The 17,401-nt window shown below is 34.9% G+C and overlaps 1 protein-coding gene across 3 annotated transcripts in view; it reads right to left on the reverse strand.

Moving 5' to 3' along the window:
* Positions 1-4,560: 4,560 nt before the first annotated feature.
* The window catches only part of SYDE2 (synapse defective Rho GTPase homolog 2), a 43,821-nt gene continuing 30,980 nt past the window's right edge, over positions 4,561-17,401 (reverse strand). The window contains exons 5-7 of one of the 3 annotated variants that reach the window (XM_058538409.1): positions 13,654-13,835; positions 10,764-10,995; positions 4,561-5,347 (exon numbers count right to left, since the gene is read on the reverse strand). In XM_058538409.1, the coding sequence (XP_058394392.1) occupies positions 4,857-5,347; positions 10,764-10,995; positions 13,654-13,835 (905 nt within the window). In that variant the 3' untranslated portion in view covers positions 4,561-4,856. Of the gene's footprint in view, positions 5,348-5,378; positions 5,958-10,763; positions 10,996-13,653; positions 13,836-17,401 lie in introns of those variants that run through there. The other 2 variants (XM_058538410.1, XM_058538411.1) reach the window with 2 other exon arrangements.

Below are 17,401 nucleotides of genomic sequence, written 5' to 3' on the forward strand. Positions count from 1 at the left end.
GTCAGGAATGACGCAGAGGAGTAGGGATGCTTTAAAATGAATTCCAGTGGTGTACATGGGGACTGTGTTTGGGGGCAGTGGCAGCAACAGCAGCACCCTAATCTGGCATAGCCTTGGTTGTTATCATTCTGATCACCTAGCTTCTCTTAGTTCTGCTTATTTTCCAAGTCTATTTCTCCAGCTTTCCCATTAAAAAAAAAAATTACTTTAAAAAAATTGAGGTATGACTTACATAAAGGGCATAAATCTTAAGTATGTAACTTGATATGTAAACGCCTATGAAACTTCCATCTAGATCAAGATATAAAACATTTTTAGCACCCTAAAATAGCCTTCCATCTGATACATTATTTTTTTTAATAAATTCAATTTCTGCCTGAGTTAGTCAGTCAGTTTATGGCTGAGTCAGAATGCAACCAAGAACTCTGATTTCTGGCACCTCAATGTTTATCAAATATGAGCCTTACTGAATTCAGTGAACAGTGAGCAGGGAAAAGAGCAAAGGAGCATTCTTCTTTGTACCAAAGTCCTCAGGTCAGTAAGACTCACGTTAGGACTTGTTCTTATTAGACATAATACAATTTTATCATTATCTAAGTACCTAAAAATTGATGTTTTTAAATGATAAAGCCTCAAAGTCATTCTGTGGGCTGGAAAGTAAATTCTTTTAAGGAACCATACCACTACCCAAAACTGTTTCTTTACAGTCCTTAATATAAAGCTACACAAAAGGAAATTTTCCAAAGACAGTTACAATGTGGAACTTTGCTTAGATACATTTGAAGTCTTCTTGCTTTCTCATCTTTGCAGTGACTCTATAGGAATCATTACCAGGTGCAGAAGCATTACTACTTATAGTTAACAGGGTATTATTAGGCATTTTGATAACTACTATTTAATAATAGCAACATCCACTACAAGGAGCTCATTTAAAAAATACAATGGAGTCATCTCCATCTCATCTGATGCTAAGTCCATCCTTCAGTTGCTCAGGCCTTACTCCTTTCTCTCACAGTCCACTGGCAGATTCTTTTGGCTCCTACTTCCAAAATGTATCGAGAATACAACAATTTCTTACCATCTCTATTGCTTCTTCCCTGGTCTGAATCACCATCCTTCTTGCCTGGCTTACTGCAAAACCGGATGCTAGAAGATAATAGAGAAATGCCTTCGAAGTTCTAAAGGAAAATGAGTCTGAACCTAGAACTGCAGGTCCAATCAAAATGAAGTACGGGGAAGAAATAAAGGCCTTGTTAGACATGCAAGGACTCACAAAGCTTATCACCCATGCACCCTTTTAGTGTTGGGGGGGCAGTACTTATATAAATATACCTCAGCAAACAAACAAAAAACGAAATCCAGAAAGAGTGAGAGAGAAAAAAAAAGTAGAACACAGGAATGCAAAAAAAATATATCACAGGATGATAGCTACAAATCACTTTGTCCAAGTTTGATAGAATTGATTAAGAAGCTTAAATGTTCTCAGGGTTATAGTGAAGAAGAAATTTTTCTTCTGCCAAAGAAAAACAAATAAAGGCAAGAATATATTTCAGAAATCCTAGGATGAGAGCTAAAAGCACTCTGAACCAATCTGGTAATTCAATGTATAAAAGAAGTGTTATAGTGAAGAAAGCATTTTTCTTCTGTCCAAAAAAAAGAAGCAATTTATTTGCTCCAGGAAAAATAAAAATCTGAAAAAGTCATGACCCAATTATGAAGCAAATAACACATAGCATGATTTAGAAGTTCGTGGCTATAAGATAAAACAATCCATTTGACCTTTACCTTGGAATATTCTGCTTATTTTCAGCACAGACTTCAGGATATAAGATTGGATATGTAGGAGACAAAGTCACCTGGTTTACCTGTGAATACTTTTGCATAATCTAGCACATAACTACTAATTATTGATTTGCAGTTTTTAGAATCAATAAAGGAAAAACCTAAGTATAGTTTCCCAAAATAATATACATCTATTAATGTTGATTATACAAACTAATAGTATAACTTAGAGAAGTTAGGAGGTAAAGCACAGTAAGGAGTTGGAAAGAAAGTACAGGGTTGGTCATTTCCACAATGGTAGGGAGTCACGAGATACTGTTTAAAACCGATGGATCAAGTAATAAAGATTACTAGCTAAAGTTATAAAGGAAACCAAAAGAACTAAAAACATAAAATGGGGAGGAGGAGTGGAGTGATATACATTGCTTATCAATCATAATGGACAATCAAGAGAATCGCTTAAATAACAAGCCAAGAAACAGCAGCAATAAACCTAGAGCGAGGGAGGTAGCTACCTGAAGAATAAAAAGTAGTTGTGACCTCTGAAAAGTGACATTGGTGTGGAGGGCAGGGAGGGGCACTTTTACTTTTTATTTTCTATCCATATGAATTGTTTTAAAATTCTTATTCAGGGACATGCACTAAAATTAAAATTGGTTTTAATCTTAAAAAAATTAGGGCTGGCAGACTTGGAAGAGAATGACAGCTGACAGTCTGACAGTGTAGGAAGATCTCAGGAGTTTATAAAAAGCAGGTATAAAAACTCAAAAAACATTTGAAGCAAAAGGCCACTTAAAATAAAGGCATAAACTTACTGAGCACTACTGAATACAGCAGAGTCAGTAAAAGAGGTTTATAAGTTATGACTCGGTGATTTAGACAACAAAAAATGTTTAGTATTTTCTATTTAAGAGGGCAGACATTAAGTTTAAAACTATTCCCATTCAAAATTATGTAACAAAATAAGTGTGGCCTTTAAAGTATTCCAGATTCTGGAAAACTCAATTATGGACAAAAAGATGTTATTACATATATTTATGGATACTATATGACGGTCTAATACTTTAACACGTTGGTTTAAAAAGAATGACATTAAAATGAGTGATCCTTAAAATCATTATGATAATTAATAGCATTACACCAAGGTTATAATATTTTAATAAAACTTTTACATTGCTGGAACAACTTATTCAATTCATCCAATAGACATGATACAGCAAACAAAAGGAAGAATACCAAGGCAGTCTTCCCACAAAACATTTAAAGTACATTTCTTTTGACTGTTTATTCAATATACATACCTGTCACATATTATTTTGGTATTCTTCTGAATTGCTATACAAAGCTTTAAAAAATGAAAATTTCATATAAAAATATTTATCTTTTTTTTAACAATTGAGTTTTCAAATTAAGTAACAAGGTGTTCCATTTATCAAGGTATATTGCATAGAGATAGTTAAATAATGTTTAGGAAAACATCAAGTCAGTTTTTTTAATGGCTGCCACATCTTTAAGGTGGTAACTTAAATTTTATTTATAATTTTAAAATTACACATTCTGTGGGTATAAAAGTTTAAAAAAATACATTCCAATTTAATAAAAAAGACTTCTAAATTTACATTTTCAAACACTGCAGTGATTGCCATAAGGACTACTTTGTAGATATACTTAGCCAAAATAAGTTATCTTTTAAAAATCAATAACACGTAGTATGCCGGCAAGATTTCTTTAGAAACAAATGAGGGTAATTATACAGTCAATGTTATAAATGCACTACTACAAATAAATACATTTTAAGTATAATTACTTTGTTTCATAAAGCAGAAAATAAAATGCATAGAACAGATAAAGATTTTTTTAATCTAAGTCACTAGTGCAGAAATCTGGGCACTTAATCGCTTAAGCAGTTACAGGATTTCAGTTTAAAAGACGACTTTTCACTGGGGATATCGTGACTTTCTGTGAATCAAAAAAAGAAAGTCTATTATTTCTATTCAGATGCATCTAGTGTTTTGGTTCAAGTGTTTCTATGCAACTCCTCCTTTAACTTAAAAGTTCTTTCCCTGAAAAAGACATCTTAAGCTAATAATTTTGGCCTCATGACATATATACTTTAAAGATACATGTGATTCTGTAGCAAATCCCTCCCCTCATTCAAATACCTATACATATAAGCACTTATAAATATATACATATTTTCAGGATTATAAAAATATTTAATTTTTATAAGCTTAAATAATTACTGAATGTTAATACATTAATATTTGTATAATTTTACTTTTATTTATAAAAATGTTTTCTTATAGCAGCATTTGCATTGGAAATGAAATGTGATCAAATGATGTTGCAGTGTACATGGACTCCTTCTGCAAATCAGACTGAGCAGCTGCATCGTTCCTCTAAAAGGAACATCTGTTTCAGCTACAGAAGAGCAGTTCCTATAAAGCACAAAAATCTTAAGGGGCTGAGGCCGCCCCGGTGGCGCAAGCGGTTAAGTGCGCGCGCTCCGCTGCGGCGGCCCGGGGTTCACTGGTTCGGATCCCGGGCGCGCACCGACGCACTGCTTGGCAGGCCATGCTGTGGCGGCGTCCCATATAAAGTGGAGGAAGATGGGCACAGATGTTAGCCCAGGGTCGTCTTCCTCAGCAAAAAAAGAGGAGGTTTGGCGGATGTTAGCACAGGGCTGATCTCCTCACAAAAAAAAAAAAAAAAAAAAAAGTCTTAAGGGGCTAATAACTTCTGTGGACCTCACAAGTGCACTTAAAAGTTATCGCTAATAACTTCTGTGGACCTCACAAGTGCACTTAAAAGTTATCTCCATAGAATTGGCAAGATTCATTAAAATATCCACAAGAAGTCCACGTTATCTTCTCCCCAAGAAAAATTTTCTAATGAGATAAGCAAAAATTATAATGAATAGTGTTTTTAATTGAATCACATGAACTTATTAGAAATTAACTGAAGGTTTCAAGAGTAAAATAATAAAACCATCACTGTGAGAGGTACTAAGAAAGAGAGCAAGATTGATTTGAAACTTTAAGGTATTATGAAAAACCAAATAAAAACTCTCAATCTCAAACACTCATATTAAGCTTGTTTTTGTTGAGCTCACGCTCCAAATTTCCAATCAAAGTATCAATACTTTCTTGTAGATCTTTGAGATTGGCTTTCTGATCCACTGTAGACTCAACTGTCTGCATTGTCAAATATGTCTGAAATGTGCACTCTTTGGACATGGGAATTGACTGTTCAATCATTATATCTGGTCCATACATTTTGCTACAATTTTCTCCATCTTCTGAAGGGACATCATCATAATCCACATCATTTAAATGTTCTTTTGTATTTAAAAAGTAGTTTTCTCCACAGCTGCTCCAGTCCCCTGCATAACGATTGCTAGGGGGACTATCTAATCTGGTTTGCCTGGGCCTAAGTACTCTTGATGAGTCAGTACCACTCAAATTTAACAGGTAAGGTCGTTCTTTCTTCCGCCTCAAATAATTTAGAGAAGACTTCTGCTCTGGGAACAAATTGTCTGTTGATTCTTTGACTGTTAAACACTGCACTAGAAACAAACAATAAATTTGCTTTAGTGACAGTAATCCAACTGGCCTTAAAAAAGCAGAGCTAAAGATAAGCCATTTAATAATCAACTACAAACATGCAATAAAACAAAAACATGCACACTATCAGAAGAAGGCATTCCATAATTATTTTTTCTATCACCAGACATAATTAAGAGTAAGGACAGAAGCTAGTAGAATGTTTCATGCTATATCATAACATCCCAAAACAAATCAAATTTCCAACATTGATTAACTTTCTGTGCAAGTTAATTATTATCTAGCTATAATTCAAACAGTAGCTAAGCTGGTAGCTCCTTCTAAATTAAAAGCTACAGCAAAAAGCAGGCAAGGCGCGTTGGTGTACAAACAAAAAACAAAACCAAGTTCCTTCGTCTGCAAACATCTAAATGAGGCAAAGGCATGTAAAGTACTCACTCTAAAAGTTCTGACCTTCGTGGGTTTTTGCAATTCTATTAGCAGCAGTGTCATAATTTACTTTACTAAGCAGCCCAAATTTCACTTTGATAAAATGCGCGAATATTAGACTTGACCACTTGTTACCTGAGTTTGATTATACAGCATTAGCTACTAATAGTCTTCATTTATTGCCTGAAAATAGTACAGATATTTTATTTTCCCATCCTGATTAGGCATCTAACAATCTCAAACAGCATTCCTTATATTAAGACTAATTTCTTCTAAGAGTATGCATTGTACTGGCCACACAGATTACCACAGAAACACATGTCACTTCATAACAAACCAAGGCTTTACAGCTTACTTTTTTGTGTAGTATACTGAACAAAACATTTGTCTAAGGCTTTTTTGCATATAAAACGGACTTAATTTAAATGTTGAGGCATAGCTATTAAAAATCATCCATAATACCTCACTCTTTCTGCTTGTTTGCTCTCAGTTAACAAGTGCCTCTCCATTTATATCTCCCTTCACTAAGATAAAGGGAACATATTATCAGTGATAATGCACCAACTTTACACTCCAACTTATAAGGAATGCTTATTTCCTATTGTACAAAATAAGATAACTGAAAAATAATACAAACATGTATATGGTTCTAGTTTCCAGACTGACAATGATATTCATAACATTTTTCAGAGATCACATAATTTTCTTTTACTTAGATTTTATTAAAATGCTTGACACTTGTGTATAGGGATGTTTTTAACATTTCTATTTATCTGCATTTTTATGATGGTTATTATATATCATTATGAATAGCTAAAAGATCTTAATCTAAAATTTTCTAGAAAATAAAAGTCTGATATTTACTTTAAATTGATCTTTAATAACAGTATTAATACAAAATGTCCCATGCCATTCACTGATATAATTGTAAAATGGATATCTGAATTTTTCCACTGCTCAATTATTCATATTCCTTTTTCTCCTCTAGCTGCTTATCTCCCCTAAGTCTCCTTGCTTCTCTCTCTTCATTTTCTGTGCTATTTCTGTTCTTCTTAGTGCTTAAGTGTCATGCCTGTTGTTTTTGCCAAACCATTACAGTGCTCTGCTAACCTTGAGGTCATCTGTTTTGTGATCCAACGAAAGTAAAACATTTTTGACTCTGTGTATTAAGCTGGTCTTATTGTGCCTGTTTTCTGACATTCATCTGGAAAACCCAAGATTCATTTTGTTGCCAGTTGCTTCAAGTTGTTTAACCAAGTCCCTATTCAAACATTATTTTTGTATATTTTCTTGGAAAACATTAAGAAACCAATTATAATGATATTTTATATCTTTTAGACTAAAAATTCAATGTCTGAAAAATCAACTTCACTGGCTTTTTAAACCACTGATGATGGAATGGTTTCCTATTAAATAATGCAAAGAAAATGGCTAATCTTAACCCTAAAAGAAATATTCTGGTTTTCCCAGCACTGTTGACTACCCACCCTCAACAGAATAAAATGAAAAATGTAATTTATAAGGTTGCTGAAAAAGTTTCAAAATGTAATGATAACTACTAAGAAACTTAGTTTTCTTTTCTACCAATAGATTTATACATATATATATACATATATATATATATTTTGTGTGTGTGTGTGAGGAAGATCAGCCCTGAGCTAACATCCATGCCAATCCTCCTCTTTTTGCTGAGGAAGACCGGCCCTGAGCTAACATCTATTGCCAATCCTCCTCCTTTTTCTCCCCAAAGCCCCAAGTAGATAGTTGTATGTCATAGTTGCACATCCTTCTAGTTGCTGTACGTGGGACGCGGCCTCAGCATGGCTGGACAAGCGGTGCATCGGTGCGCACCCAGGATCTGAACCCAGGCCGCCAGTAGCGGAGCGCACGCACTTAACCACCAAGGCACGGGGCCGGCCCCTAGATTTATATATTTTTTTTTTTTTTTTTTTTTTTTTTTTTTTTTTTTTTTTTTTTTTGTGAGGAGATCAGCCCTGAGCTAACATCCGCCAATTCTCCTCTTTTTTTTTGCTGAGGAATACGGCCCTGGGCTAACATCTGTGCCTATCTTCCTCCACTTTATATGGGACGCCGCCACAGCATGGCTTACCAAGCAGTGCGTCGGTGCGCGCCCGGGATCCGAACCAGCGAACCCCGGGCCGCCGCAGCGGAGCGCGCGCACTTAACCGCTTGCGCCACCGGGCCGGCCCCTAGATTTATATTTTTAATCATCATTTTATTAACCTTTTACCTATAGTATAATTACCTTATTTAACAGAACATATTGAATGTCTAGTTAGTGTCAAGTATCTGTTAGGACCTGGGAGTATAAGGGTAAGCAAAATATAGTCCCTGATCTCATGAAGCTTAGTCTAGTGAGAAAAATGAAACAAAAAGGATTAGCGAAAAATGTATAGCTTTTCCAAAAAACAAAAATCCTGCCGTAAATCTAAACATCATAGAAAATGTGATGTAGCAAACAGCTGGTCTAGGAGTTATACTCTCTCTAAAGCTATCTCCCCATCTGTAAAGTGAAAGAGTGGCCTATCAGTAATTTTCAATATTCTTCTCAAAAAACAGAAAACCCATTTTTAAAAAGCAACAATTTTGTAAAAACCCAATGCATAAAAAAGATAAAATGAAGACTGTTTTGGTCAAAATGAAAGTGTGTTTCCATTTTGTTCCCCTACAGGTTGCCATCTGGCCCCAAAGCTGCTTTCAAAGAACCTTAGGGTTTGGCAGAAGACAATCTGAAAAACCAATGGCAGGATGGTTTTCACCTTTCAGTGCCAATATACTAGGGTTCTGACTGATCACTTTGAAGACAAGATTTTTCAAATAGAAAGCTTAAAGCAAATTATATTCTTGCCCAAAATTAAAAAACAAAAAATAACACAAAACAAAAAGTTAACACAGTAAAAAGGAAGTGGGGGGTGTATGGAACCAACTCTTTTTATCTCTGGAGTGGGGGAAATTCCAAAAAGAAAAATAAGTAAGAGATGCATAGCAAGGAGAGCCAAAACCTACTGACTGTATAGGGATGGGCATTCACTGAGTTAACATGCTATGTATGGCCCATTCTCCATGTCACCATCAATTTTCTCAGGCTCAGTAACTGCACTACATCTACTTGATTTCTGCCTTTTCTTGAATAAAAAAGCAAATGATTTAGAAGGCAAAACTAACTGCTGTTCCCTCTTATCTTTCTGCCCTGTTCTGTCCTTTACCTGAGGGACTACAGCTAAAGAAAATAACAGGTTATAGGAAAGGGAGCAGTTATTTTTAAATCCAACACCACAAATCTTGGGAGTAAGGTGCTATACACTAGCAGTCAGTTGTTTAAGATTGTCATTGAAATACAGTGAATCTGAACCTGCTTCTTCTATAATACAGTACATAAGAAGGTAAGTTTTTGCTCCTACACCCAAAATTAAGGTGGCTATTACAAAATAATGAAATGACATTAACCTCTGATACAGAATTAATGAGAAAGAACTCAGGTACTGATAGTAAACTTAATGATATTAACTTTTATTTTATTTGTGATTAGAATGAGAAGACGACTCCTCTCCCAATTCCTGATGTTTGTTAGAATTAAAGCAGTTCTAGGAAAAGCTAGGAAACACACATTACAACTTTAACCTGTGAGATCCCTTATCTTGGGCACCAAACGCAGAAATCAGATCAATTATCCAGAGACTCTTGATTCAGGATTTTTAAACAATTAATAATTCATCCTAATTCAGTTAAAATATGAATTAGAAATGACTTTTTAAGCCTATGTTTAAAAGAAAGCAAAAATTTTAACTTTCCAAATTTAAACGTTGAAAACTTCTATTAGTTTAATTTTTAATTAACTCTTTAAAATTACTTAGATTTATGTATTTTAAAAGATTAAATCAAGCATTCCTTTGTACTTTGGTCTATTCTTCACATACAAATAAAAGAGTAACAAATAACAAAGCACATTTACTGAGGGCTAACTTTACACTAAGCACTTTGCTCACTGCCTTAGATACTTTATCTAGATAATTCTTCAAATCAACCCTGAGGTAGGCACTATTTATAGAGAAGCAAACTGAGGCTTAAGGAATTAAATATTTGCCTTAGCCCACACTGCTGTGAGTGCCACAGTCCAGATCTGAATTCAAGCCTGACGCCAGGGCCCAAGCCCTTTACAGCTGCGCTACACTAAGCATCTAGTACTTTCACCTCTGGGACTATGCAGGGTGGGGGAGGGGAGCACAGGTCACAACAGGATAAAAATTTTGGAACTTAGAGACAGCATCCTTTATAAATCATCTAATTAAATACATATTCCTTTTACCTCTGAAACTATATAAGAGATATATTAGAAAATAACTGTCAGGTCTCTTGTTATTGACTGGAATAAGGGACGAATAAGAAAGAGAGAAAGATCAAAAATAACTGTCAATTCAAGCCTGGATAATATGAAGAATGACCATGGATACAGTAAAGATGTCAGGAAGTACTGATTTACGGAGAAAAATGAATTCTGCTTCATACCCGTTGAACTAAAAATGAGAAGAGTAAAGAAATTAATATTTACTGAGTACTGATTATGTGCCAAGAGCTGTGCTGAGCACCGTACATATGTAATTTTTTATTTAATCCTCCTATAAGCCCTACAAACATAATATTAAATCCTTGTGACAAAAGATGATGCTGAGGCTCTAGATGTTAAGGAACTTGCCCAAGGTCAGACTGCTGATAAGCGACACAACCAGCATTCAAATCCCAATCTGACCAGATCCTAAATGTGCACATTCATCTATATGTTTGTAATATTATCAGCAAAAGCAGAACCTTTAAGTGGAGAAATCTAAAGGGCAGGTGTCAATTCATGACTATTTGAAAAAGCAAAATCTAGAAAAGATTTTCTTCAATCATATATGGGCATATTTAATGATTAGCTAATTGAAACACCCTATCATTCAAAGAGAAAAATATTTCCATAGAATTATTTACCTGGCCAGAGTTGAAGTAAGTAATGAAGAACTTCAATATGTTTTTTAAAATCCAAAGCACTTGCAAGTTCTTCTGAATCAGTAAAGACTCTGTTGTTATGGGTGGAAGTCTCTTGCCTCTGACTTAATAATACTGGTCCAAAGCACACGGCCAAATTCTGACAAGTCATCTTATTCACTTCATAATAAGAAGCCACCAATTTCAAATGATCCAACAACATCTTTAGAGTTGCCTAAATTAAATTAAATTAAATTTCACTTAATGTAGTTATACAGGGGCAAATTCAAGGAGACAATTTATAGCAGAAAATATAGATAGGCATCCTGTCACTTTTAAAAAGTTTGTTTCAAAGATTTGCTTGTAAGTTGGATTTTTGGAACTTGAAACATATTTTCTTATAGAAACGTTACACAGGACCCTTAGGTTCCAACAACATAATTTGATCCATTAAAATATGGTTAAAATATATACTCTTTATAAAATGCTCATGAATGCATTCTAAATTTCAGCTGGAGTCCCTAGGAAAATATACCATTTTCCTCTTTTTCTTCTCTCTTCTCCTCTAAAATGATCACAGCAAAGGCTGTGATGGAAAGGGAATTAGGGTAAGAGTGCTCATTTTTAAGCACAGATAAATCCTGTAGTCATAAGTAGGGGACTACCATCCTAAAATCTAGGAAGTTAACCATTTCAGAACGTGGCTAGGTTCTAGCATGATCCAGATTCGGAAAAAGGCCAGTGCACTTCTTAACTAATAAATATTTTAAGTAGACAAACCATAGAAAAGGGAAGAATATTATAGTTAGAAACGAAAGAAAAATTTATGTAATAAAATACTATATTTTTTAATCGTTGAAGAAACTAGTAAGGGGCATTTGCTCAAGAAGTAGAGTGGCTATTTAAGCAATTATGGAAAGGAATGATGTTTTTGAAGTAGTGGCATATAATCAATCATTTAACAATAAAATGAGTGTGTAATTTCTTCTTCATAATTGTATTGAAGAAATGAATGCCAAATAAAAACTATAATTTTAAAAAACTATAAAAAAAGAAAAAAATCAAAATGACCTGTTATTTCTGGAGCCAAAAGTGACAAACGGATTTGGTGATTAGAAGGTCATTAGTAACCTTAGCAAGAACAAGTCCAGAGAGATGGGGTAGGAAGCCAGATTACAATGTATTGAGTAGTAAGTGAGTGGTGAAGAAATGATATAGACCAGAATAAACATTCTTTCAATGTTTGGCTGTGAAGGGAAGGAATGAAGAGAGAACGAAAGCTAGAGAAGACTATAATCAACATTTTGAAATCAAAACCAGTCAAATATGTGAATCCAAAAGTGATGTAAACAACAAATATTTGTTTCTCTTTTCCATTCACTATAAATTTCCTAACACAAGTGGGACTCAAAATACATTGACTTCTTAAGGCTATTATCAGCATATTATACTATGAACAACACAAACACACACAGACACATACACACACAACCACAACTGGTTAAATATATTAGGTTCTATCTCAATAGCAAACCAAGAAAAGCAACTTAAAATAAGAAAATCTTTTTTTGATCTACTAAATAATGAGCCAAAAAATGTAGTTGCTGTGTCCCTTTTGAAAAGTAATGTGAAAAAACGTATTAAGAGCCTTAAAATGTTCACATCATTTAAATCAGCAATTCCACTCTGAGATTCTATTCTAAATAAGTAATTCTAACTGAAAAGAAATCTCTGTGTACAAATATATACAAATAGGTTCAAAACCTAATACTATACAAAATAATGATAAATTATGTCAAATCCACTCAGTGGAATATTATGTAGCCTTTTTAGAAAGGATGTTAATAACACGAGCTTTAGGGCCGGAAAGACCTAAATTCATGTGACAGACTACAATACTCTACAATACTCACAAAAGCTATATAACCTTGGGCAAGTGATTTAAATTCCCTGACACTCATTTCTTCTAAGTAAAATGACACTTATAATTTTACCTTACAGTGGAGAGGGAATATTTCTACCCCTTAACCCCACCCTTCTGCTTCTGCCCACCTCTTTGTAGCTGGTCCCCTCCCCCCATCCAAAGGAGTAGTAATTGCTAATCTAATTGGACAGAGCACAGGACAATCAGAAGACTACAGTAAACTTGTGAATGAAGTTTTTGGGCTTAATGTTCCTACCCACTCACTCTTGCACTTTCTGCCCTCACATGGTAAGAAACATAGGCAAAGTCAGCTTCATGTGGACAAACCCAGCCACATCTCTATTTTCCCTCTGGTTCTAAGGAAAAACAGCTCAAGTTAGGCTAAGATTGGTTCTGCAGACCCAGCCATCCTTCTATGTCTGTCGCAGGCATACCTAAAGATATTGGTCCCAAGATTTAGACTGTGGGGAAGAGACAAATGGGAAGAGGTAAGGAGGAAGGAAATGGTGATGGTAAGGGTTGCTTAAGTCTTGAGGCCAAGCCATGTGCACTAAAACAGTTACTATATTTTTAAAATACTAAAAGGAAATAAACCAAAATGTTAATTACAGTTGCCTTTGGATATTGATAACTGCAATTTTCTATTCTTCTTTTCTATATCGTCCCAATTTTTTCTATAATAAACATATATTATTTTAACACTAACATAACCATACTCTTTAAAAACTTACAGGGAGTATTGTACCTAGACTAAAATCATATCCAGAAAAGATAAAATTATTTTCTAGATTTACTCTGTTTAAGAAGCAGTTTCTAGATTTATGCAATTTAGGGAACCTTAGTAAAGACCAAGCTTAAACTCATGAGTGCCACAAATGTCAAATACCTAAAAAATTATTTGTAGCTCTGGAGCTAACCACATAATTCATTAACTGGCTTTCAGGAAAAATGTACAACAACTATGCTTACCTTCTCAACATCAGGCAGACAATCCAGCAGGTCAACAGCATACTTAGAGTCACTGAGGTCATTCTCACAACCACTTGATGACATTTTCAAAGGATTTTTTGCCATTGCATCTAATACAGCCTCATAAAGCTGCTTTGTTATCAGAGGAGAAGGAAGTTCTCTTAAATAATCCTTAAGAACACCTTTAGAAAAACAAACAAATGACAGACAGTTGGCGATTGGTTTTCAGAGTGAAATAAAAAACAGTGGTGAATTTTTTTTTTTAATTTAAGTATTATTATAGCCAATTTTTAATATTCTGAAAAAAATAAAAGCAACAACATAAAAAGAAACTATTATAACAAACACTAGTATTTCGTATTATAAATTGCCTCGGTAAGTGACTTTTTGTTTTGAAAGCATGCTAAAAATGCACACACACAATTTCCAATTATCATATATATTAGGTTTGTTACCCATAAAGTCAGCAATTCTTGATACATATACTCTTGATTCTGCCCCCCTATAAAGAGCTCCTCTAAATGCACGTAAAACAAAAGTTAAGAAAGCTAAGCATATTACAATTAATATTAATTGTAAATTATTCCAATTACATGAATTTTGAATTTCTAGATTTTTAATTGATAAAGAATATCAATGGTCCATGTACAGCATGGTGACGACAGTTAATAATACTGTATTGCATTTTTGAAAGGTGTTAAAGGAGCAGATATTTTTTTTTTTTGTGAGGAAGATCAGCCCTGAGCTAACATCCATGCCAATCCTCCTCTTTCTGCTGAGGAATACTGGCCCTGAGCTAACATCCGGCGGATCTTCCTCCACTTTATGTAGGACACCGCCACAGCATGGCCTGACAAGCGGTGCGTCGGTGCGTGCCCGGGATCCAAACCCAGGCCACCAGCAGCGGAGCGCGCGCACTTAACCGCTACACCATGGGGCCGGCCCAAGAGCAGATCTTTTTTTATTTGTTCATTTACTGACAAGATAAAGAATATTCTCCCTAACATTGCTTTGTAGATTTTGGTGTTGTATCCAAAGAGGAAGTTGGATCAAAATATCCACTTGAATAAACTGGAATCACATCTTCCTGCTATGCCATATGATTTTTAAAATCAGAGAAGGGAATTTTGATAGCTTTAGAGCGATTTATCTTGGGAAAGGATCAACTTAATGTCTGTTTTGTTTTTTTTTAATTGAGGTATAATTGACGTATACGAATAGATCTTAAAAGTTCTTATCACAGAAAAAAATTTTTGTAACTATGTATGGCGACGGATGTTAACTAGACTTATTGTGGTGATCGTTTCACAATACATACAAATATTGAATCATTATGTTGTACATCTATGTTATATGTCAATTATATCTCAATAAAAAAAAGAAAAGAATACCAATGGTCCAAAGGCCTTCCAAATAAGTGAGCTATATAAATATATTTCCTCTTTAATACAGAAGATGTGTTAAACATATATACTGGATGGCTGGATAATTTCTAATCTACACTATTGTATGGAAGAAAAAAATTATTCCTAAAACCAAACGAAATCAAAAGCCAAGAGCAGCAATCATCAGACTTGTCACTATATTAGGAGTGAGGGAAGCCAATTCCAAACACACTACAAGGGGTGATGAACTAAGAGAGATCACTTATGCCGTACAGGAAACAGGAAAGGTTGTTACATATAAGCAAGGTAGGTAAGATACTACCTAAGGCTGGAACGTGATCACTAGAAAAACAGAAGACATTTCTGACATCAAAAACCTAAATATAGACAATAATGATTCAGAACATGCTCTCAGCTTAACTGAGAACTTAGTTTCAAAGCTTAGTTTGAACTTAAACATGATCATGTAGGAAGCTTCCCGTCTGATAATCTTTTTAAATTTTGATAGTTACATGGTTCCTTAGTTTCTTATGCATCCTTCCAGTGTTTATTTATGCAAATATAAATAATGTATTACTATTTGTTCTCCTTTATTAAATAAAAGATAGCATATACGTCCTGTTCTGTTTCTTGCTTTTTCATTTAACATCATATCCTTGAGATCTTTTCAGTACACAGAGAGCTTCTTCAATCATTTTTACAGTCACATCATAGCATTCCAAATTATGGATGTCCCATTGTTTTATCTAGTCAGTCAGTGCAGATGGATACTTGGGTTGTTTCTAATCTTTTGTTATTCCAAAACATGCTATGATGAATAACCTTGCACATCATTACTTTGTATGTATGCAGGTATGTCTATAGGATAAATTCCCACAACAGGACTGCTAAGCCAAAAATGCACTTATAATTTTAAGGGAAAAGGAGGAGTAAGGACAGTTCCTAGGTTTGGGGCTTGAGCATCTAGGTGGATAGTAGTGCCTTTACTTTAAACAGGAAAAAAGGAGGAAAACTATGTTTTAGGGGATAGAATGGAGTTTCATTTTGAACATGTTAAGCTTAAGGTATCTATGGGACATTCAAGGCTGCTGGATACAAGCATCTGAGGCTCAGGAAAGAGATGGCTGGAAACACAGATCTGAGAATGATCAACTTAAGGATGATAACTGGAAACCTGGGAATGATGGAGATAATCAGGGAGGCATACCGAGTGATATGAGAAGGCCCTCAAGAACATCAGCTCTTAAGGGCACATCAGAAAGAGGATCTTCCAAAGGTGACCGAGGAAGAATGGCTAAAGAGGCATGAGTGGTAAGAAGAGGCGGGGATGGGATTGGGGGAGACTGGCAAATATGCCGCCAAGGAAGTCAAGGAAAGAATGTTTCAAGAAAGAGTCTATGGTATCAATTATATCCAACAATAGTTAGGTAAGAACTGTGTTAAATATTATAGAGAACAGTGTTTCTCAAACTTGGCTGCACACTGAAATAACCTGAGGAACTTTAAAAAAATAGATTCCAGAGCCTACGGCAGCTCTACTAAACCATAATCTCCAAGGGTCAGGGCTCATTTCCCTGTATTTTTAACAAATTCCTGTTGTGCTTCTAAGGCAGCAGGTTTTTGTAACAAAGAATAAGAAACAATGAGATAATTTAAGGCAACGACCAAAAAATGTCCACCAGAGAAGGAAGTCAGCAATGTTGGTAAACATAGTCTAGGAGAATGAAAGACAGAGAAGTCAGGTTGCAGTTTGTTAGAAAGTGAATAATGTTAAAGAAATAGAGAAAGAGAAAGAAAGATAGGCAACCTGTTCCAGAAATCCGACTTTGAGAGAAGGTGATAACACAGAGGACCAAAGTAAGGACTTTTTTCAAGATGGAAGAGACTTGAACTTTTAAATGTTAATGTAAAGAAGATATTACAATGGTTTTCAAGGTCCAGCAGAGAGGAATATAATCAAGTGAGCAAAGACTACAGAGAAAGGAAGAAGCGACTTCTGAGAACACATGAAGGAATTAAAATTAGTTCAAAATGTAAGGAAGGTCATTTCTATACCGTTACAGAAAGGATAGTGGAAGAGTGGAAAGGATGTATGCCAAAGAACGGCTGGATCACAAAGTAAAGGAAGTTCCCATCGGATGGCTTCTATTTTCTCTGTCAAGTTAGGAGGCAAGGTCATCTGCTAAGAGTGACATGGGTGACATGAGATTTGAGGAGAGTGAGAAGATATTAAATGGACACTCTGGAGAATGACAAAAAGAGAGAGGGAAAGAGCAAATAAGAAAACATTAGCAGGTACCACTGAAAGCCTAGTCAATTTTGAAGTTCATGGATTTATACTGCTACCAAGACATACCCTTGTG

This window comes from Diceros bicornis, chromosome 4, assembly GCF_020826845.1.
Source record: "Diceros bicornis minor isolate mBicDic1 chromosome 4, mDicBic1.mat.cur, whole genome shotgun sequence".
NCBI classification, from domain to species: Eukaryota; Metazoa; Chordata; class Mammalia; order Perissodactyla; family Rhinocerotidae; genus Diceros; species Diceros bicornis.